Genomic DNA, 23,768 nt, shown 5'->3' with positions numbered 1-23,768 from the left:
GTCTGCAGGCCAATGCCCTATCCACTGAGCTAAACCGGTTAGGGCCATTTTGTAGCATATTTTAACAACCTGCTGGATCTGGGGGTATTTGAAAATCCCCCTTCCATCACCCCTAATTAGTAAGAATTTATAATTTCTCAGAAATCACTGTCTGTCTCCAATCCTCATCTACTTCTGTTCCACCCACCAAAACTTCCCAAAAGTGTGTGATCTTTAGAGATCTTCAGTTACTGAATTTCCTTAAAGACAAAATGTCAGGGAGAAAATCTCTAAGAATTGGTTCTGAGAATCCTCCAGGAGGATAGTCCAGGTTTCCCTTACTTATGTAATGCAGTGGAGTATCTTAGCCTCATGATATATCTACCTAGGTGGCAAGATTTACCATCTTACAAACTGTAGTTATGCTGAAATTTTTTTATTATGTAGTTATCTACTGAAATTTTGTACTTTTCGATAGCATAAACCATGGGCAGGTGTCTTTGTAAACTAAGGAAAGCAGACTTTGTGAATTTTTGAGATCTAAATATGTTTTCACTCATACACACAAATCATGATTCCAACTCACTGCTTTTAGTAAATTCTAGATCTAGACTCACTTTTCTGTATGCACATGTTACTTGTCTATAATTATAATGTAGTTTTTCTTTTACATTTTGATAAAACATTAAGTTTAGCTAGCAGTAGTAGCTCAGTGTTTTTTAGCTTGCAGGTTGCAGTCCACTGGTGGGTCATAAACCCAATTCAGTGGATCTTAACTTTTTTTTAATACAATAAAATAAAGTATAAAGTTATAGTGTATTGTACATAGTAAGGGTAAGTATTGTTTCTTAAAAATTTTTAAATTGTTAATAAGATATGTACACATACATCCTTCCAACTGTTGAATCCAGATGTGAAATGTATTTCTTAATGTGAGACCCATTCAAAAATTAAAACACCGTTATGTAACTAATAAGTTTACATTTTCTCGCTGTTGGTATTTTTTTTATTGTGAACAGATGTACTAGCACATCATTATAAAATGAGTCGGTATAGAATTCATTGTGAGGCAGTTGTAGATTGGACTGTTTGAGGGAGGGAGTTTCTGACATCCCTGCATTTCTGTCTGTGAGCCCTGAAGTGCTTGTCCAGTAGAGTCCCTGAGGGAGCGTCTGCACAGTGCTTGGCACAGTGCCTGGTATATGGACATGCTCCATTAACAGGCTCATTGCGCTTGCATATTGTGAGGCTCTAAAAGATTCCTGAAATCACACGCATGTAGTTCTGTTATTTCACATAGTTAATAAGATCAATAGTGTTTTTACTCACTCATCAGTATGATTTCTCTATTTAAGGTTTGTTAAATTTGTAATATCATTACCTATGTTTTTAATAGGTTGTTGAGGACACCAAAGAGAAAAGAACTGTCATCCATCAAGCAATTAAGTCTCTGTTTCCAGGATTAGAGACAAAAACAGAGGATAGAGAGGGGAAGAAATATATTGTAGCCTACCATGCAGCTGGGAGGAAGGCTCTGGCAAGTAAGTGTGTGAGTGACCTGGCATTTCTCCTGCCTGGTGAGCCCCAGAGGCAGATCCATGCCTCCTCTACTTTGCTGTTCAAAGGAGGATATTGACCGTGTCACTTCTTCAAAGAGGGTGGGTAATATTATTTCAGATGCTGGAGCAGTCCTATAAAATATCTGTCTGATCGGGGGCGTTAGGTCGTTTATGTGAGAAAAGATTTGCTGAAATTACAGTGGTGCCTGAGAGAGCGTCTTAGGAGTGACCTATCCCCTGAAGAGCAGAGGGTCTGAGTGGCAATTCAAGAAGAAAATGAAAGGCTATTGTTCATTCTGTGCTCTTAATGGAGAGAAGAAAGCTTTCAGATGGACAGAAAATGCTTGTCACCTATCCTAGTAGTATATATTTTTGGCAAAGTTCTTATATTGAAAGAGCTGCTGGCTTTCCTACTGTATCTTCTTCACTCACATAGAAAAAAACCACAGAATAAAAAAAAAAAAAAAGAAAGAAAAACCACTGGATATATAGAAAAGCACCCCTTTGCCTAAACCCATCTTTATTGTGTATCTTTCATTTGAAATGGGTGTGTTTTCAGTGAATCTCTGATATTTATGTTCTGACTAGAGGCCCGGGGCACAACATTTGTGCACTGGGATGGGGTTGTCCCTCGGCCCAGCCCGCACCCTCTCGCAGTCTGGGAGCCTTTGGGGGATGTCAGACTGACGGCTTAGGCCCGCTCCCTGCACATCCCCCGAGGAGTCCTTAGTGCTGCCATAGAGGTGGGAGAGACTCCTGCCACTGCCGCTGGCGTGAACCTGGCACAGGGCTTCTGGCTGAGGTGTGCTCCCACTGTGGGAGCGCACTGATCACCAAGGGGCAGCTCCCGTGTTGAGCGTCTGCCCCCTGGTGGTCAGTGCACATCATAGCAACCAGTCGTTATGCCGTTCGGTCTCTTTGCATATTAGCCTTTTATTATGTAGGATGTGTTTTCTACAGCCATGAAAATTTCAACTTGTATATAATCTTAAGAAATAGTAGATAGTTTTTCCTTGTCAAATCAGTAGTTAAAATTTTATTGAAAATTACAGTAAGAAAAAGTTGTTTCCTCACTCTCCTCCTCTATTAGTAATGGCCCCTATTAGTTACTTCTAGATATTTCTAGTTACTTCATTGCAAATTTACATATTTGTTAGAGCAAAACCCCAAGACCAAATTAAAAAAAAAAAAAAGACTGTTCAAAGCATTAATGCTTTGTCATATTTCCTTAGAATAATGCTGTGAATGTATGAAACCTTTATTGTTTTTAACTTTGTTTGGTTCTAGTGAAATGAGAGGATATAAGACAAATGGGCAGAAATTAGGTTTAGCTATGCCTGAGAAAATAATACAGTGAAATCAGTAAGTATGGATGGTAACAGAAATGAGAAACCTCAAGCAGTTGGGGAGAAGAAAAAGGAGATTGGAGGCCACTTCTCAGTGGATGCCAAAAAGAAAAGTGAGATGAAGTGTTCCGAAGCTACTTGTGGTTACGTGTTGTTAATTACTTCCAATTCCACAAACTAATGGTGTGGTTACTGTATGTTACTTCGATGTCTGAGTCAGTAGTATAAAATATTACCCAGTAGTCTTTCTTCAGCCAGAATTGTTCAAGAGAGTTCAGCCCAGTGGAATATGGTGTGAGTGACTATTTTTTCCATCCTCCCAAGATTAGTGTGTAGCTGGTAACTGTTCTAGATGGAGAGAAGAGAAGGTGACTTGCTTCATACAGTCAAATGCCTTGGAACCCAGGTTGAGGAGGGCTGCTAGGGAGATGTTCCTGACAGAGAGGCAGTCCATGTTGGTCAGCCACCCTCTTGCAAAGGCAAGAAGAAAAGTCAGGATCTTGTTCTGCTGAGTGTGGTCACAAGGAAGCAAATTAGAAAAGGTAAAACCTCTTGATATCGATGCTTGTGATCTTCAAGGAGGGGAGTTAGGGCATTTAAGGCCAAAGTGGCCATTTTAGTTTTCTCACCCTTCTGTCTCAAGTGAGTGGTACCAGGTCTCTCAGGTCCTCTCTTTATCTACATGTTCTGTGCTTTATGCCACTCCCACCACTCTTTCTTTTTTTTCCCCCAAAGAAATTCCCTTAAGAATTTCCAAGTGAGATGCTGAGCTCTGTGTGACGTACACCACTCCTCCCCATCTCCCTTTGCACATCTTCAGTAAAACAATGGGTTTTTCACTTTAAAAAGAAGCACGAAGGCAGGTTAGATTGGATCACTGCTTGCACCTCCCGGGCTTGAGGTGTTGTGGCATTTAGTGAAGGTGGATGAGAAGTCTCCCTGAGCGCTCCTCTCCTGTCTCCTCATGGACCCAGACAGGCACTTGAGAGCCTGCATTCATCTCTTGCAGGTCTAGATCCCCACCTGAGAACAAGAGTGGCTTAAAGTAATCACCATTGGAAAGGCAGGGAGAGCTGGTATCCAGAGACTTGTTCATGCCCCTGCAAGTAGAACCTGATACCAATGACAACTCCTCCTGGGTCACCTTGCCTAGCATTTGAATTAATTAGCTTTTAAATCTTCATTGCAAATCTACATTTATCATGTTTTTAGAGTCCATTTACTACCGACCCGGATACAAATTCTTTTTTTTTTTTTAAATCTCTAAATTCTTTATTAGTTAAGGAATTACAAATGTGTCCTCATTCATTCTCCCCCGTTCACCCCCACCGGATACAAATTCTTACTGTTTTCTCAAATAGAGCATGCATCCTAAAAGCATAGGCATAGTGGATTCTGAATCATAGTGCCCAAATGTCACAAATTACCCACTACTTCAAGTTAGACGTCCAGTCTGATAGACAAGGCACATTGGATTTACCTACCAGAGCCTACATAGAGTATTTTTCTGAAAATATGTAATCCTATCTAATAAAAGAGAAACATGGTAATTAGCCATACCTCTGCTACCTTTCCCATTGGCTAATCAGGGCGATATGCAAATTAACTGCCAGCCAAGATGGCAGCCGGTAGCCAGGCAGCTTGAAGCAAACATGAGGCTTGCTTGCTTCAGTGACGGAGGAAATCAAGGTTCCCCGCCTGCCACTGCTGGCCTCTGAGCTTGCAGTTTGAAACATTGTTACAAATATAGAAGCTAAACAAAACCCCAGAAACCTGCTTTCAGCCAGCCGGGATCTCAGAGCTGGAGTTGAAACAGTGTTTCGATTATAGAACCCAAACAAACCAGATACCTGCTTTCAGTAACAGAGGCCTCAGAGCTGGAGCCAGAGCTAAAGCTGGCCCAGAATAAAAGAAAAAAAGGAGCAGTTGGGAGCTTCAGTCACCTGCCAGCCTGAAAACAGCCCTCAGCCCCTCACCCAGACTGGCCAGGCACCCCAGTGGGGACCCCCACCCTGAAGGGTGTGTGACCAGCTGCAAACAGCCATCATCCCCTCACCCAGGTTGGCCAGGCACCCCAGTGGGGATCCCCACCCTGATCCAGGACACCCTTCAGGGCAAACCAGCCAGCCCCACCCATGCACCAGGCCTCTATTCTATATAGTAAAAGGATAATATGCCTCCCAGCACCGGGATCAGAGGAGCCGCGAGGCCTCCCAGCACTGGTATCAGCGGAGCCGAGAAGCCTCCTGGCACTGGGATCAGCATGACAGGGGGCAGCGCCCAAACCCCCTGATCGCCCTGAGGCTCTGTGTGTGACAGGGCGGGGCCACAACCTCCCTATCCACCCTGCTCTGTTCGTGACAGGGGAAGGCGCCCCAACCCCCTGATCTGCCCTGCTCTGTGTGTTTCGGGGTAGAGCCATAACCTCCCCATCGGCCCTGCCCTGAGTGTGACAGTGGCGGCGCCCCAACCCCCTGATCGGCCCTGCTCTGTGGGTGATAGAGGGCGGCGCCCCAACTCCCCTATCGGCCCTACTCTGTGAGTGACAGGGGGGAGCTCCTCAACCCCCTGATCGGCCCTGCTCTGTGCATGACAGGGGGGAGCTCCCCAACCCCCTGATTGACCCTGCTCTGTGCGTGACAGGGTATGGAGCCCCAACCCCCCTGATGGGCCCTGCTCTGTGAGTGACAGGGGGCAGCGCCCCAACCCCCTGATTGGCCCTGCTCTGTGCGTGACAGGGGGTGGCGCCGCAACCTCCCCATCGACCCTGCCTTGAGTGTACCAGGGGGCAGTGCCCCAACCCCCCAATCGGCCCTACCCTGAGCGTGACTGAGGGTGGCATCGCAACCTCCCGATCCGCCCTGCTCTGTGCATGACAGGGGGCAGCGCCCCAACTCCCCAGTCGGCCCTGCTCTGAGCCCGACCAGGGGCTGCACCTAGGGATTGGGCCTGCCCTCTGCCACCCGGGAGCAGGCCTAAGCTAGCAGGTCGATATCTCCTGAGGGGTCCCAGACTGTAAGAGGGCACAGGCCGGGCTGAGGGACCCCCCCCACCCCCCGAGTGCACAAATTTTTGTGCACCGGGCCTCTAGTTATTTATTAAACCATCTAACTGGGTAAATTGATTTATGTTTTGGGATAGATCATGTACATTACAAATACCTCTAAGAACTTCTTTTTAAAGACTTAAAATGAAGAAAACAAAACAAAATTCTGCCAGGTGGTACGTAGAGGTTCCCCATCCCTGGCGGATACCTGAGCTAGGAATCCACAAAGACTCGGGAGGGAGAGCCAGGTGGATGAAAAGGGGACTCTGTGGGAGAGACTCATGTGATGGCACCCACAGGAAGAGGGCATTCCCATCGCCAGAGTGGTTAGCAGTGGGAACATGGCAGATAGGTCCAGCAGAACAGAACTCCGAAACACGTCCGCCCGGTTTTAGCAACATGGGAACCATTGGTGCCTGCCAGAGCAGTTTCAGCGGAATAAGGGTGGACACCAGTTTACACAGTAGGTTGAGGAGGATGGCAGTAAACACAGGCTGCTTTTTCAAATAAGCTCTCAAGAGGAGGAGAAAGGAAAGGAACATGGTCAAGGAGAGGGAGACCTAGGGCGGACTTTTAAAGGGGAAGAGCCCTGACCACGTTGATAGATGGAAGGAAGAGCCAGTGCCGAGGGAGGGTGAAAATTTCGGCCGGGGAGAGATGATGGAGCAGGATCCCTGAGGAAGCGGAAATGTTGGCGTGCAGGGGTGCAGCACTGGGCATGGCCTTGAATAAGAAGGAAAGAATGTTCTGCATGCTACCCCGTCCTGTCATCTTTCTTGAGCCACAAACATTTTTTCTCTTCCTTATTCATGAGGGTCTCTGCCCAGGGTTCATGAACCTTCCTGGGCATTTCTTTTGTTTGGTTTCTGCTTCTACTAGACAGGGGCTGCCATAGCAGACCATCGGAAGGCCGCTTCCTGTTTTCTCAGCCTGAGGCTTCTTCGTGTTAACATTTTAAATTAGAATGTCTCAGAAATTCTCAAAGTTATTTTACATTCACTTAAATTGTAACGCCATACATGTGCTACGTAGCATTCTAAGAATTTGGGGTTTCACAAAGTTAAACTACCCAGAAATAAGTTGATACTCATAGGTTTTCTGTTAATCAGTGCATATGCTTACTATTTTGTATACCGAGTGCACTTAGAAAAAGAGTCTTTGCATCTGGTATTGGCAGAGGAGGTAATGGTATGCATGCTCAGTGCTTGGATTTGCTAATAAAAGGTGCATGCTCATCCTGGCCAGTGTGCTCAGTGGTTACAGTGTCAGCCTATGCACCAAAGGTCTCGGGTTCGATTCCCCGTCAAGGGCACATTCCTAACGAGTTTGCTCCTCCCCACCCCACCCCCGTTGGGGCGAGTGTGGGAGGCAATCAGTGGATGTGTCTCTCTCACATGCATGTTTCTCTCTCTTCCCCTCCCTCCCGCTCTTCCACTCTCTGAAAAGCAATGGGGAAAAATATCCTCAGGTGGGGATTAACAAAACAAAAAAAAGATGCGTGCTTGTGAGCCAAAACTCATATTCAGTTGTCATGGTTTCTCTTAAGGCAGTGGTTCTCAACCTTGGCTGCACATTAGAATCACGTGGGAATCTTTTTAAAATCCTGATTTCTGGGCCTCGTCCTCCGGAAATTCTGTTTCTTTGTTACTAATGTTGTGGCCCCACCCTGTAACAAAGAAACAGAATTTTTTAAAAAGATTCCCAGGTGATTCTAAGGTGCAGCCAAGGTTGAGGACCACTGCCTTAAGGTATTATAGCATTTAGTTTTTTAGTCTTCTGGTTTCATTTATTTTTGCCATTTTTGGTTTGCTGTGAATGTACTACTGAAGGGGTAGTTAAGGAAAAATGTAGCTACACTTCATCAACTTTTACCACAAATATATTTTTAACTTTTTAGTATGGATAGTTTCAGATATGCACATAAATGAAGGAGGTAGTATATTAACCCCATTGTACCCATCAACCGTCTTCAAGATTATTAACATTCTGTTGTTTTTGTTTGATCTATTCCTCCAACTTTTTTTTTTCTCGTTGGAGTGTTTTAAAGAAAATTCTGCATAGTACTTTAGTTCACTCATAAATACTTCAGTATGTATCTAACGGATAAGGACTAAAACCATAAAACCATTATATCCAACAAGATCAACAAGTTCTTAATATCTAATACCCAGTGCATGTTCAGTTTTTCCCTGGTTATCTCAAAAGTGTCTTTTACATACAGATGACTTGTTCAAATAATGATACGAACAAGGTAAGAACATTGCATTCAATGGATCTCTTTTTTTTGTAATATATTTTATTGATTTTTTACAGAGAGGAAGGGAGAGGGATAGAGAGTTAGAAGCATCGATGAGAGATAAACATCAACCAGCTGCCTCCCACACATCTCCCACTGGGGATGTGCCCGAAACCAAGGTACATGCCCTCGACCAGAATCGAACCTGGGACCCTTCAGTCCGCAGGCCGACGCTCTATCCACTGAGCCAAACCGGTTTGGCTCAATGGATCTCTTAAATCTCTTTGAATCTATTGGCTTAAAAACTGTTTTTCCATAATAATTTCACATTTTTTCAAATAAAAAAATATTTGTAACTCACTATAGGAAACTCATAAAACACAAAGCAAAGCAATAATTACTTTCAGTCTCACTACCAAAAGTTAATCACAAAGAGCATATTGGTACATGTCCTCCCATATCTAAGAACACAAACCTCTAAGTGGGAATGCATTTTGCATCCAGTCCTCTTTTTTTTTTTTTTTCCAGTATATTTTTATTGATTTCAGAGAGGAAGGGAGAGGGTGAGAGAGACAGAAACATCGATGAGAGAGAATCACTGATCAGCCGCCTCTTGCACACCCCCCACTGGGGATCAAGCCTGCAACCTGGGCATGTGCCCTTAACCGGAATCAAACCCGGGACCCTTCAATCCGCAGGCCAACCCTCTATCCACTGAGCTAAACCAGCTAGAGCTTCCTTTTTTTTTTTCCAATTGATTTTAGAGGCAGAAAGGAAGCAGAGAAAGAGAAAGAAACATCAATTTGTTGTTCCACTTATTTATGAATTCATTGTTTGATTCTTGTATGTGCCCTTGACTGGGACTCAAACCCACAACCTTGGCACAACAGGCTGACACTCTAACCAACTGAGCTCCCCGGCCAGGGCCTTGCATCCAGTCTTAAACCTTTTGCTACTTGTGGTGGGTAGAGACAGTGCAGCTTTGAGGATGAGCTGACATGCCATTGTGAGGGGACTGAGACAGGGAGGCTTGTACCTCTAGGTGACTTTTCTGCTTGTTCACTGTTTGCCTCTGCGACATTCCATTGTTAACGTCTACATGGCTGTTAACCCACCGCATTCTACCAGGTGCTGTCCAAGTCCTTGGTAGAAACTTCCCATGCGATCATTTGCATGTTCACCTCTAAAGCCCTTTAGTATTGTCTGTTATAAATTAAACGTTGCTCTCTTGTGCTCTTTATGCTGTGCATTTGGACAGAGGTCAGAACTGCAGCAGGTAAGAGCGGTTGGCGTTTCATGTAGATAAAATGAAATGCCAATGATTTTTGTCACAAGTGCCAAGTGTAGACAACTTTGCTTAACTGTAGTGATCTGGAAGGAAAACCAAAATAATATTCCCATTCACAATTTTCTGAGGATGAGTTGTGAGGAATTCACACCAAGAGCCAAAGAAATACTTGCAATACTTTTCTGTTCCAGGCGGAGAAGCCTCACACTCGTATTTATCAGAAAGGAAAAGCAATTCACTAAGCATTCGTGCTCTGGCAGTTTTCCCAGATGGTTTATTGATTCTTTTGTTCTTTACATTTTGGCTTTAGTGCTGGAAGTGTCTTAGGTTTCTGAAGATGGGTGCATGAATTCACGCTAACGGATTACTGTAGGGACAAAGACAAAGGAACATTTTTTAAAAGCAGACTCTTTTCTAGGGATTGTGTGAAATATTTTTCACAGTTTTTCCTTCATAGAGTGTCAGACATTGAGTAAATTAGATGTGTTCAATGAACAACTGCAGCTGTGTGTCACCTGAGACTCACGGATATTCTTGTATGTCTGGGAAGTGCAGCTGTGATTTACGTATTTTTTCCCAAAGGGTTGATTTTTTTTGAAATACCCTTTGGGCAGCTTAAGTCTAAATCTTAATATTGTTTAAACATGTGCCTATATTATAGGATAATTAAAATGTCATATGAAAAGAAGTGTTAAAAATCAGGTTCTCCAAAGTCTTGAAATGTTTATTTCCAAAAAGCTGAGCAAGCGAAGTAACAGTAGCTCAAAAGTTAACAGTTAACCTGGCTTAATTTTTAACATTTCCTTTTCCCCAAGAATGGCAATTAGGTCTTGAATGCCAGCTGCTCTCTCTGTAAACCATCCAGTTTTAGCTATTTTGTGATGGAAGTGGCCTTTGGAAAATCTAAATGTGTCATTAAGGCAACTCCTTACAAGTTTCATCCCCATCCCGTCTAAGGCGTCCAGCCTGTATGTGTGCACACCCGGGGATGAGAAGCAAGACTGTGGAATTCGACATGACGGGTTGCCCTCTGGACTGCATGCGTTCCAGAGAGCCCGTCGGCCCACCTGTCATACATGTGCTTTAAAGTAACTGCTGTGTGAAGATGGTTGGTTAGTCTTAGTCGCCTGTCGCACCACCTGCATTCAGCTTTTGATTTTGAATATGAACCGATAATGTCAGTATCCAGTCACAGAAAGTTTAATACTGAGAGTCCACACAGCTGTAACCACGTAACCTGCACTTCTTGTCAGGCTGGATCCGATTTCTCACTCAGGTTCTCCAGCAGACAATGAACTTGTAGGGTTTCATAAGGAAACAACTCAGATGACTTTTATTGCCGTGTCTATAACATTTAATTCTTTTGTTTTTAAGATCCAAGAAAGCATTCTTGGCCAAAATCTAGGGGAAGCTACTGCCACTTTGTACTGTACAAGGAAAACAAAGACACCATGGATGCTATTAATGTCCTGTCCAAATACTTAAGGTGCGTATCTTGTTCTTGTGCCTATGCAAAGTCAAAACACGGGCATTTATTTTCTTCTTTCCATGCCAGTAAGAAAGGAGTGGAGCCCTAGCCAGTTTGGCTCAGTGAGTAGAGCGTCGGCCTGCGGACTGAAGGGTCCCAGGTTCGACTCCAGCCAAAGGCACATGCCTAGGTTGCAGGCTTGATCCCTAGTAGGGGGCGTGCAGGAGGCAGCCAATCAATGATTCTCTTTCATCATTGATGTTTCTAGCTCTCTCTCCCTCTCTCTTCCTCTCTGAAATCAATAAAATTATATATATATTTTTAAAAAGGAATGGGGCCGAAACCGGTTTGGCTCAGTGCATAGAGCGTCGGCCTACGGACTGACAGGTCCCAGGTTCGATTCCGGTCAAGGGCATGTACCTGGGTTGCGGGCACATCCCCAGTAGGAGATGTGCTAGAGGCAGCTGATTGATGTTTCTCTCTCATCGATGTTTCTAACTCTATCTCTCTCCCTTCCTCTCTGTAAAAAATCAATAAACTATATTAAAAAAAAAAAAGGAATGGGAAAATAGGCAAGCAGATAGCAAATATGCCTCGCAATTACAGTGTCCTTACACAGTAGGTGAATCAATTTTTTTTTAATCTCCCTGCATATTGCCAATGATTCAAGATGAAAATTTTCTAACTAGTTCACATGTAGTAGAGAGTAACCAGTCGGCTCAGCTGAACATCAGGGTTAACTTTCTTCCCTGAAGCCTACACTTTGATGGGGCTGCAGAGGTTTGTTTCACTAAATTAAGGAGATTGAGAGCCTGAGACGGCTTTCCTCACAGGAACGCAGATACAGCAGAGATGGGCCAGGTCCTGAAGGATTTTTAAGAAATGGGTACAGGCACCACAACAAATCTCTTTGCAATACAAATTTGCTTTCTAATACATATTTAATCCAGTTTAAACAAGGTACGTAGTGTGTTAGCCTGTTGTGGCTGCCATAACAAAATACCACAGACTTAGACGAATTTTCTCACCATTCTGGAGGCTAGAAGTTTCGGTCAAGGTGGTATAGGTTTGGTTTTTTTCTCCTTGGCAGGTGGCCACCTTTCTGTGTCCTCACGTGGCCTTTCCTGTGTCGTCGTGTCCCCGGAGTCTCAGTGTGTGTCCAAATTTCCTCCTCTTACTAGGACGCCAGTCAGATTGGATGAGGGCCCACCCTATGGCCTCATTTTAACTTAATCACATCTTTAAAGGTTCTGTCTTCAAATGCATTTAGCAATACCTGGAGGCAGGGCTGCATCATAGGAATCTGGGGGGAACCCCGCTCAGCCCAGGACACAGTACTCTGTCAAGTAATGTTTTATTTCACTTTAGTTGCTTGCTCCCTGGGAGAGAGTTGTGGTGCCTTGTCTGCACCTGAGCCTGGGAGAATCGACAAGGCACCACAAGGAAGGGTAGACGGTGTGGAGGGACTTCCTCTGAGATCTGGGCTGAGGATTGCTCAGAGTTCAAGAAATTCTTCCTGTTTTTCTCTAGTTAGTATGGATCCGTTTTTATAACATACATCTTAGTAAACTAGCTTACCTATAGCTTCATTGCAAAACTGTTCAGATCCCAGCTTTAGCATTTGGCTTTTGAATACAAAGAAATAGCATGTCTATTCAGAAAGTTCACATCATTACTTTTTTTAAATTGAAGATACAAAGTTTTCAAAGTGCCACATTATACTAGTATATCTAGAATGAGTATTTCTTTACCTTCACAGCCATGCAGTGTAATGCATTACATATGATTAATAGGAAGTGCATTATTCTTTGCTTGTTACTGGCCAGCTAAGTCTTTTTTTAAAAAATATATTCTATTGATTTATTACAGAGAGGAAGGGAGAGAGATAGAGAGCTAGAAACATCGATGAGAGAGAACCATCGATCAGCTGCCTCCTGCACACCTCCCACTGGGGATGTGCCCGCAACCCAGGTACATGCCCTTTACCGGAATCGAACCTGGGACCCTTCAGTCCGCAGGCCGACGCTATATCCACTGAGCCAAACGGATTTCGGCCCAGCTAAGTCTTTAAACTTATTTAGTGCCACAAACATTTTAAGTCGAGCACTGCTAGGGAGTTGTTCAGGCATCATTTACTTTCTCATGTTGCATATTATGTTTTCCTGGGTGTGTTTTTAAATTGTATCTCCTTATTCTCTTAATCTATTATGATTTTAAGTATATTTTGAAACTTAAGTTATGAAAAATATGATTTCTCACTGGTATACTACTTCAGATGGTTTTGTTTTTGTCTTTCCAGAGTCAAGCCAAACATATTCTCCTACATGGGAACCAAAGATAAAAGGGCCATTACTGTCCAAGAGATTGCTGTTCTCAAGTAAGTGGAGAGCACATATTGGCGTTCACATTGCAAAACCCTAGCACCACCTTTCAGAAGCCTCAAATTTGCTTTGTGGGGTGTCTCTCTTCAGTCTTTAGATGGTGTCTCTACCTATTCAAAAGTTGTTTTTCTGTTTCTTTTCTTGCTTGCTTATTTGTATTTCCCAAAGTTTTTAGAGCACACAGGTATTATTTGTGTGATTTTAAGGGATTTTTGTGGTAGAGCCATGAGGATAGTGCCCCCCCCCCCTCTCTCTCTCTCTTGTTTGTTCATTATTAAAAACTAGAGGCTCAGTGCTCGAAATTTGTGCACTCAGGGGGTTGTCCCTCAGCCTGGCCTGCACCCTCTCTCAGTCCAGGGGCCCTCTGGGGGTGTCCGACTGCCTAAGCCAGCAGTTAGACATCCTTAGCACTGCCGCAGAGGCGGGAGAGGCTCCCGCCACCGCCGCTGTGCTCGCCAGCCGTGAGCCCGGCTTCTGGCTGAGCGGCGCTCCCCCTGTGGGAGTACACTGACCACCAGGGGGCAGCTCCTGTGTTGAGCGTCTGCCCCCTGGTGGTCATTGCATCTTAGCGCCCAGTTGTTCCACCATTTGGTCAATTTGCATATTAGCCTTTTATTATATAGGGTAAGCTACTTAAAATTTTATTACCAAACAGTGAATGAGCACTTTTGTGACACACTGCAGATATGCAGGTGAAAAAGATGGTCTCTGCTTCTGAAACAGTTATTCAGTAGAGCAGACCAGTAAATCAGAACCCATCACACAGTGAGATTAATGCTGAAATAGAAGGATATTGGTGGTATTAGGGTAGAGCTGACAGCAAAGCCAGGGACTCATTGTTGCGGGACAACCAGGGAAGGTTTTCTCAGGAAATGGGATGCTAGCGTTTTAATCTAGATCAGGGCTTCTTGTTCTCTTTACTGTTGACGTTTTGGGCTAGATAATTCTGTTGCGGGTCTTCCTGTACATTGTCGGACATTTAGCAGCAGCCCTGGCTGCTGTCTACCCACTAGATAGCAGCAGCATTCCCCCTGCCCCCTAACTTTGACAAGAAAAATGTCTCCAGACATTGCCATTTTTCCGTGAAGGGCAAAATTGCCCCTGGATGAGAACCACGTCTAGAAGGATGAGTAGGAGTTTCCTGGGGCTGGGGCAGGTCTAGGGTTATGTGTTCCAAACTAAGAAAACAGCTTGTGAAAAGACACTGGGATGGAGTTGGGAACATAGCACATTTGGCACCTGGCACGTACTTTAGCTCTGTGGGAGCACAGCAAGAAATAGGCTTGGGGGTAGGCAGGATCCAGGTTTGAAGGGCCCCACAGGTCATATTCAGGATGTTGGACTTGATCTACACGGAGGAAGTTGTGTTTAGAGGCAGGATTATGAGTTGTGGGGAAAGCAATAGAGCCGAAACTGGAGCTCTTGGAGGTATTGGCACATCCTGAGGAGGGAGAAGAGGAGTCTGAACCCAGTCAGTTCAGCGAAGGTAAAGGCTTTCATCTGAGTGCACCCCTGAGGTGAGGAATGCTGGGAGGACAAGATAAACGGGCAGGAGGAAACTTGGGGGTGATGCACATACAGGTTCATTACCTTGAATGTGGTGATGGTTTCACGAGTTTATTCACATATTAAAACGTACATTTTTAATATGTATACTTTACCTTATGTTAGTTATACTATAACTAGAGGCCCGGTGCACGGGATTCATGCACTGGTGAGGCTTGGCCAGTGGGGATTGGCCCGCTGTGGGAGCGCCACTCATCCTGGTCAGCCCAGCAGCACTCCCACTATGGGAGCGCACTGACCACCAGGGGGCAGCTCCTGCATTGAGCATCTGCCCTCTGGTGGTTAGTGTGCGTCATAGCGACTGGTTGACCAGTCATTCTGGTTGTTCCGCCATTCGGTCGCTGAGCTTTTATTATATGGGATTAAAAATAAGACATCTGTGCTGGCTGTCCCCACTTAAAATAAATACTTATATTTACTTGTAATTCCCTTATCTTTTCATAATGAATTTGACGTGGCATCTCCTCTTTACCCCACAATCTGGCTTCTTTCCCATCACTTTTCTGATTCACTAGAACCAGGGATTGAGCTCCTGGTTGCATCATAATGGATTCTCCAGTCCTTTTTTTCCCTGACCTGGGGACAGTGGTATGCTGTGGCAGTAAAGCAGAGTGAGAGCACGTTCTCTCCATGAGAGAGGTGTGTGCAGATGTGATGTGTTTGAGAGAGAGCGGGAGGAAACACTTGAAATGGTGGTGCTCCTACCTTCCTGCCTAATCTTTTTCCTCCTGCGACGCATGGAATGTGGTCATCTGTTGAGAGTGAACAGGGCAGGAGTGGGGAAGGGAACTTGAGAAAAGTGTGAAGATTTGAAACGGCGTCTGTAGGAAATGGGGCCGGGGCTGGCCAGGAACTCTGAAGACTGGGTGAGCAACAGGGGCTTGAGAGCTCAGGCTCCCCGACTCTGGGTGGGACACGGGGTTGTTGCCTTCTCTTTGTTATCTAAAGTATTGTGATAGTCAAGTCCTGTTCTTCCTGGCTGGCTCTGTGAATTTTCGCCTAAATTAAAATTTAAGTTGGTTGGTTTTGTTTTCAACACAGAAGAAATCAGGTGGAAAGGAAAGTTCTGCCATAATTGTACTCCCTCAGAGATGGCTTTGTTCGTAGCTTGGCATATTTTCTCCCATAAGCCAAAATATTTATATCAAGTATGTCCCTTTCTTGTGAATAATAAATGATGCATCTCTTTCTCTCTTAATAAAAACATTCTAGCCCTAACCGGTTTGGCTCAGTGGATAGAGTGTCAGCCTGTGGACTGAAGGGTCCCAGGTTCGATTCCGGTCAAGGGCAGGTACCTTGGTTGTGGGCACATCCACAGTGGGGGGTGTACAGAAGGCAGCTGATCGATGTTTCTAACTCTCTATCCCTCTTCCTTCCTCTCTGTAAAAAAATCAATAAAAAATATTTTAAAATAACAACATTATATTACATAGCAAAAGATATTTAAATATATGGATATATCCTAATTTATGAATGATTACTTTGTTTCTGAATGTTTATATTGTTTCCCATTTCTTGCTATCATAAGCAATTCCATGACAGACATATTGGTAGCTGAATTTTGGCACACATCTGTAATAACTTCATTAAGATAAACTTAGCAGTGGAATTACCAATTTTTTTTCTTTTAATCTTTATTGTTGAAAGTATTACATAGGTCCTCCTTTTTCCCCCATTAACCTCTTCCAGCCCACTCCTGTTCCCCCCCTCCCCAAATTACTGATTTTTTAAAATGTTTTTTATGTTAATTGATTTGAGGGGGAAAGGGAGAGAGAGGGAGAAATATTGATGAGAGAAACATCAATCTGCGGCCTCCTGCACGCTCCCAACTGGGGATCAAGTCTGAAACTCCAGGCATGTTCCCTGACCAGGAACCAAACTGGTGACTTGTCGGTGCATGGGACTACGCTCTACCATCAGAGCCGCACTGGCTAGGACGGTGGAATTACTGATTTAAAGGGAATGTGAAATTCTAGGTTTTAGGTTTTCAATAGGAAATCCTAATTGCTGGGTAGAAAGGTGGTACCTGTCTTTATTCTGCTTCTCCAGAATTCTCCACATTGGTTCTTTAGACCAACCATGTGTTATGACTTTTTAAAAAGTCATTTGCTACTTTGAAAGTCAAAAAAAGGGCACCTCATTCATTTATATTGCATTACTATATGATGTGAAATTTTTGAATATTTGAAGAGTGAAGGTATTTATCTTCTTCTTGGTCAGCCACCAGGTGTCACACTTAATCACAAGGCTGATCCGTCTTCAGACCTTCATTGCCTTTATCATCTGTTGATAGTAAGAAACTACATCAGACACCTAAACGCTGGCCTTTGGAAAGCCCATAGCACCTATCTTACAGATGCAGGCTGTACCCTTAGTTTGCTTAATGGATGTGGAGCTGGGCAGATTGGCCTTTCCCCTGAACACTGTTGCACAGGATGAATCCACTCTCCCATGCGAGGATTGCACTGTTTCTGAGTCGGCCAGTCCTGGGGATAAGCTGCATTTCTTTTCAGCTTCATGCAGCTCCCCAAAGCCACCTCGTAATTTTAACAGGATCCCAAGCAGGAACAGCTTCGTTCAGAATGATTTGTTTCTTTCCCTGCCTCTCCCTCCCAGTCTCCTTTCTGAGCCTGAGCCAGTATTTCCCTGGCTTTGTTAATAAAGGCCTTTTGTGCAACATGCTGCTTAAGTTGGCATTTAAAAGTGAGATTTGGGTATTGCCAACTTATTCACAGTATTGGCTATGAGTTTACAACCAAAAAGCTTGATCCAGGGTCGTCAAAGTTAAAACTGTGAACAATTTTGTGAAGATACTGTCAACTCCATTTCAGCCGTTCTCCAGGAGCACCCAGACCAACAAGAACTGAATACAGCTCTTGCTTTCTGCTGTGCTAGTGGGATTCAGAAATACATGTCTGTTGTATATTCAAGAACAGGCAACAGAATATGATTCTTCCAAAAAAAGAAATGAAGTACGGATACATACTACCACGTGGATGAATCTTAAAAAACATTATACTAAGTAAAAGAAGTCAGATATAAAAGGTCTCATGTTATATGAAATGTGCAAAATAGATAAATCTATAGAGACAGAAAGTAGGCTAGTGTTTTCCAGAGGCTGCAGGGAGAGGGAATGGGGTTAATAAGTAAAAGGTTTCTTTTGGGGGTAATGGAATTGTTCTGCAATTAGATAGTGGTGGCAGTTTCACAACCTTGTGACTATATTAGAAACCACAGAATTATACACTTTATAAAGGTTAAAATGATAAACTTTATGTTAATTTTATCTCAACTCATTTAAAAAAAAGAAGAAGAAGAAGAAGAAGAACAGCGCAGCTGGCATGGCTCCATGGTTGAGAGTCAGCCTATGAACCAGGAGGTCACAGTTCAATTCCTGGTCAGTCACATGCCCAGGTTTCGGGCTCGATCCCCAGTGTGGGGCGTGCAGGAGACAGCCAATCAATGATGCTCTCTCATCATTGATGTTTCTATCTCTCTATCCCACTCCCTTCCTCTCTGAAGTCAATAAAAATGAATATATATATATATATGATTTCATTTAAAAAATAAAGCATTATTTATTATATTAAAAAAATAAATAAAGCATATTGAAATATAGCAGTTAAAGCAATTTGATACTGGCACAGAAATAGGTAGAATAATTAGACCCAGATACATCCACAGATTTAGTACACATTCAAAGTAGCATTTAAAGTCAGCAGATTTGATTAGTTGAATCAGTGAATGTGGCTGAGATAACTGAGTAGCCATCTGAAAATAAAATTAAAGTTGCTCCTTACCTTAATTCCCTATTCTAAACACATTCCAGGTAGATTTAAAATATATATTTTTTATATATATTTTTTTATTGATTTCAGAGAGGAAGAGAGAGATAGAAACATCAGTGATGAGAGAGAGAATCATTGATTGGCTATTTCCTGCACACCCCACACTGGGGATCAAGCCCACAACCCGGGCATGTGCCCTTGACTTGAATCGAACCCAGGACCCTTGAGTCTACAGGCTGAAGCTCTATCCACTGAGCCAAATGGCCAGGGCTGGATCAAAAACTTAAACAGGCCCTAGCTGGTTTGGCTCAGTGGATAGATTGACAGCCTGCGGACTGAAGGGTCCTGGTTCAATTCCAGTCAAGGGCACATGCCCGGGTTGTGGGCTCAATCCCCAGTGTGGGGTGTGCAGGAAGCAGCTGATCAATGATTTTCTCTTTCATCATTGATGTTTCTGTCTCTCTCTCCCTCTCCCTTCCTCTCTGAAATCAATGAAAATATATTATAAAAAATATTTTTTTTAAAAAAATTTAAACATAGAAATATAGCTGTCTTGAGGCCTGCGCAGGTCCCAACCTGTCGGTGGTTTGGGGTTGCTATCTGCCTCATAAAGCAAAGTAGAGGGTTTGTCATCTGGCCAGACAAAGCGGTCTTCTCCTTGGATGAAACCTCCCACATGGTTGGCTTTGGGACCTTCCAGGAATGGAAGGGCAGAGACTGAGGCCTCATGAGTCTGGGTGTTCAGTTGAGGTAGAAAGAGAAGACAGTGGTTATAAGAGAAAGTCCAGAGTGGTGTGTAGTTACCTTAAGAACGTGTCACTGTTAACATGACAGTCATGGATGTGGATACCTCAACAATATAATAATAATAACAGTTTCCAAAAAGTTACTTTCTTCTTTCCCTCTCTTTTTAAATGTGGCTTCAAAGAATTCTTAAGACATGAACAATAGAAAGACATGTGAGCAGGTCACAAAATGCATAGGTGTTAATTATTTTATTTTTTCTCATAATATTTAAAACTTCCTCATATCTTTAAAATCTTAAGAGACCTGGGATTATCCCTAGGGATTTCTTCCTGATACTCTGGCCACACCTCCCAACCCCATTCAGAAAACACCTGCTGGCACACGATGGTTTGGAATGGGCTGCAAGGACCTGTACAGTGACTGCTCTGGGCAAGGCACGGAAGTCTTATGGGGATGGTAGAGGAGGCTGTGTCCAAGGAGCCTGGTTGGAGTTGACAAAAATGTTCAGGCTTCTTTTTCAGTTTTGCTTTCACACCATCTCTGGACCCCTAGACAGATGGTTCTCAGCCCTGTCAGATCCAACACTCTCCTTTTCTATGGATGGCAGTCTGTAACTTCCTCCTTCACTATCCTGAAATGAATTCCATAGGTAATGTAAGTTACCTTTTAGCACATCTTAACCGTAACATAAAAGGGGAGAAATAAAAGGAAAGTATTTTGTTAAAACAATTTTTAAAATACAACTGAATGAACAAATCCATGTGATGTTTGTATATGACTCTGTTGAATGGAAAAGAGGCAACACTTTGTCAGATAATAACAAAACCAGTTAAAAAGCAGCAGCAGCCACAGTATCGTTGCACATAAATATAGATCTATAAATATAACATAAATACGTATTTTTATAGTCAGGTCCTGGGGGCAGTATTTATATTCCACAACCTACCTTTAAAAAAGAACAAAAAGCCAAAAGATATGTATGATGCTGATAATTTAAAATGCAGAGCCAAAGCTCCTGAGCAGCAGTTGACACAGTTGCTGGTTTGTGTGTGAAGAACACTTTCCCTCCTCTTAACCCTCTTGTTGCTTAGAACGAGGAGACTCCATAATTTAAAACATGGCGAGAGGAGCAAATCTTCCTGAGTCAGCATGGCCCATTCCCCTTCTTTCTAAAGCTACTTTTGGCATCAGAAGTTGACTGGGGAGGGAGAATCAGAAAGTCCCGGTCAAAGCCCCTAGAACCATAGTGCTCAGAGTCCTTTTATTTGTCGCTGCAACCAATATACTAGTAAACTAGTGAAAGACCAGCAGTGAAGGTTAATGTCTTGGTGAATGCATAGAGGCCAACACTGCTCTAAGTGAGACATGATAAAAAAAAAAAGTGTGTCATTACTCTAAGTCAAAAGGAAACAAAATTAAAAGTACCCTTTTTACTACAAACAACTATATAAGTACTCTACATATTCTTGGGATAATTAAAAATACATATCTGACTAGGCATTAGGATTTAGGATATCCTTTCTAACTATGCTTTATGTCCCAGGACTACTTAAAAGGATTCCTGAATTTAACTGAAATTTTACTATGTAGTCCTTACTTACAGAAGAAGGCCAACTAAGCAATGGTAGATACAGAAAAACACTCTTTTACACATGCAGCATTTTTCCTGGGGAAGCTGAACAGCTGGATGAAAGATTGGGAGAACAGGATAGTCAACATTTAAAAAATATCACCCCCGCCTTGACCAGTGAAACTCAGTGGTTAAAGCTTTGGCCCTGGCACTGAAGGGTCACGGGTTCGATTCCCAGTCAAGGGCATGTGCCTGGATTGCAGATTCCATCCCCAGCCCCAGTTGGGATGTGTTCTGGAGGCAGTCAATCAATGTGTCTCTCTCGCATCAATATTTCTCTCTCTCTTTCTCTCATTGATGAGAATCATCAATTGTTGGCCTCCTGCACTCTGCCTACTGGGGATCTAGCCCACAACCCAGGCGTGTGCCCGGACTGGAAATCGAACCAGTGACCTCTTGGTGCAAGGGATGACACTCAACAAACAGCCATCCTGGCTGGGCCAATTTGTACTTTTTAATCCCTTCACCTTTTTTACTCATTACCCCACCCCCTCCTAACTGACAACTGTCAAACTGTTCTCTGTATCTATAAGTCTGTTTCTGATCTACTTGTTCATTTATTTTGTTTTTTAGATCTGATGGATAGATACATATTTATTACCTTTTATTCATATTTTTTATCCTTTTTTTCTTCTTAAAAAATAGTGTTTATCATTTCATATAATACTGGTTTGGTAATAATGAACTCCTTTAGCTTTTTCTTATCTGGGAAGCTCTTTTTCTGTCCTTTAATTCAAAAAGCTAACGTTGCTGAGGAGAGTAATCTTGGTTGTAGGTCCTTGCTTTTCCTCACTTTGAATATTGACAATCCCTTTTGGCCTGCAAAGTTTCTGTGCAGAGATCAGCTGACAGTCTTATGGGAGCTCCCTTTTAGGTAACTAACTGTTTTTCTCTTGCTGCTTTTAAGATTCTCTCTTTGTCTTTAACCTTTTGCATTTTAATTATGATATGTCTTGGTGTGGGCCTCTTTGAGTTCATCTAGTTTGGGATTCTCAGGGGCTCCTTTTTTTTAGGTAGACTTGCTACATCTCCCAGGCTTGATAGAGTGGTCTCATGTAGCCTAATGTGTCCAGTGGCACAGCCTCCATGATCACCCCTAAACACCCAGCCTTTAAAACCCCTGGAAAGGAAGGTCCTGACGTGCTCTCACCTGTAACACTCTCTGCTCTGTTTATTGTTGTTGCGGTTTTTGGGGTTTTTTTTAGAATAACTGCACAAAGACTTGCCCACTTGAACAAGTGCTTGATGAACTTCAAGCTCGGGAATTTCAGCTATCAGAAAAACCCTCTGAAATTGGGAGAGCTCCAAGGGAATCACTTCACTGTTGTTCTCAGGTAAGGAACTGGGTCAGGTGCAGACCAGGAAGGGTCTTGCCTAGTCACATCTATACTCGATGTGACCTCATAAGGAAAAAACAGAGCAGTTATTAATCTAGGTGAACTGATACTAGCAGGCATGGCAGCAAGGGAAGGCAGAGTGGCCTCATAGGGTTGGGGGAGCAAATACGACTGGAGTATTTGTACTGACACCCCTCTAAAAACTCAGCACCACCTTTGGAAAGACGCCGTCTCCTTAAATACTGTGTTAAAAGACAAAGAACGCATTGTTCCACTTACGTGTGAGGCCTAGAATAGGCAAACCCTAGACCCAGAAAGTAGAAGAGGTTTCCTGGGCTGGGGGTGTAGGGGAGGGTGAAGAGTTAGTGTTTAATGGGTGTAGAGTTTCGGTTTGGGAAGATGAAAAAAGTTCCAAAAGTGGGTACCATTGAAGGTTACACAAGATTGTGCATGTCCTTAATGCCACTATAAGCTTGAAAATGGCTAAAATGGTCAGTTTAATGTTACATCTCTTTTACCACCATTTAAAAAAAAGAAATATCAAAGTTGTCAGGAAGCAGAGAGCAAGCTGCAAGGAGCACGGGGAAAGCATGGAAACCAACCCGTGTCATTTATGATGTGCATTCCTGAATGTGTTTGACTGTGAATTTTTTCCTCTGGATAATCTGGGCCCCTACAGAAATATAACAGGAACTGATGGCCAAGTAGAACAAGCCATGAACTCTCTCAAAGAGATTGGTTTTATTAACTACTACGGAATGCAGAGATTTGGAACTACAGCCGTCCCCACATACCAAGTTGGAAGGTTTGTATTCAAGTTCTTTAGTCTCATCTAAAAGAGCTCTCATAAAAAAAGAAGCAGGTGGTGGGGTTTTTAAAAAATATTGTATTGATTTTTTTTTTTTACAGAGAGGAAGGGAGAGGGAGAGAGTATTAGAAACATCGATGAGAGAGAAACATCGATCAGCTGTCTCCTGCACACCCCCTACTAGGGATGTGCCCGCAACCAGCTAGGGCTCTAAAATTCAGTTTTTAGAAAATATTTTTAAAAATACAAATAAGGCCCTAGCCGGCTTGGCTCAGTGGTCCCGGGTTCGATTCCATCCAAGGGCACATGCCTGGGTTGTGGGCTCGTTCCCCAGTGGGGGGTGTGCAGGAGGCAGCCAAGCAATGATTCTCTCTCATCATTGATGTTTCTCTCTCTCTCACCTTCTCCCTTCCTCTCTGAAATCAATAAAGAAATATATTTTAAAAGAAAAATACAAATAAGGACTGCTTTAAATACAAAAAAACCCCCCCAAAATCCAAAATTAAAAGCCCTCCAACTTAGAAGTGAATGTGGAATCTCTTGAATGCAGACTGTCTAGTTCAGGGGCCCTCAAACTTTTTAAACAGGG

At 43.2% G+C, this 23,768-nt stretch overlaps 1 protein-coding gene across 4 annotated transcripts in view; it reads left to right on the top strand.

Annotated features, from left to right (window-relative positions):
* The window catches only part of PUS7 (pseudouridine synthase 7), a 57,777-nt gene that overhangs the window by 20,027 nt on the left and 13,982 nt on the right, over positions 1-23,768 (top strand). For all 4 annotated transcript variants that reach the window (XM_059712777.1, XM_059712776.1, XM_059712779.1 and 1 more), the window contains 5 exons: positions 1,376-1,520; positions 10,829-10,940; positions 13,222-13,299; positions 22,240-22,368; positions 23,051-23,176. In XM_059712777.1, the coding sequence (XP_059568760.1) occupies positions 1,376-1,520; positions 10,829-10,940; positions 13,222-13,299; positions 22,240-22,368; positions 23,051-23,176 (590 nt within the window). The remainder of the gene's footprint in view (positions 1-1,375; positions 1,521-10,828; positions 10,941-13,221; positions 13,300-22,239; positions 22,369-23,050; positions 23,177-23,768) is intronic.

Source organism: Myotis daubentonii, chromosome 10 (assembly GCF_963259705.1).
Source record: "Myotis daubentonii chromosome 10, mMyoDau2.1, whole genome shotgun sequence".
Taxonomy (NCBI): Eukaryota; Metazoa; Chordata; class Mammalia; order Chiroptera; family Vespertilionidae; genus Myotis; species Myotis daubentonii.
Note: the sequence above shows the minus strand (reverse complement) of the source record. Positions and strands in the feature narration are given on the sequence as shown.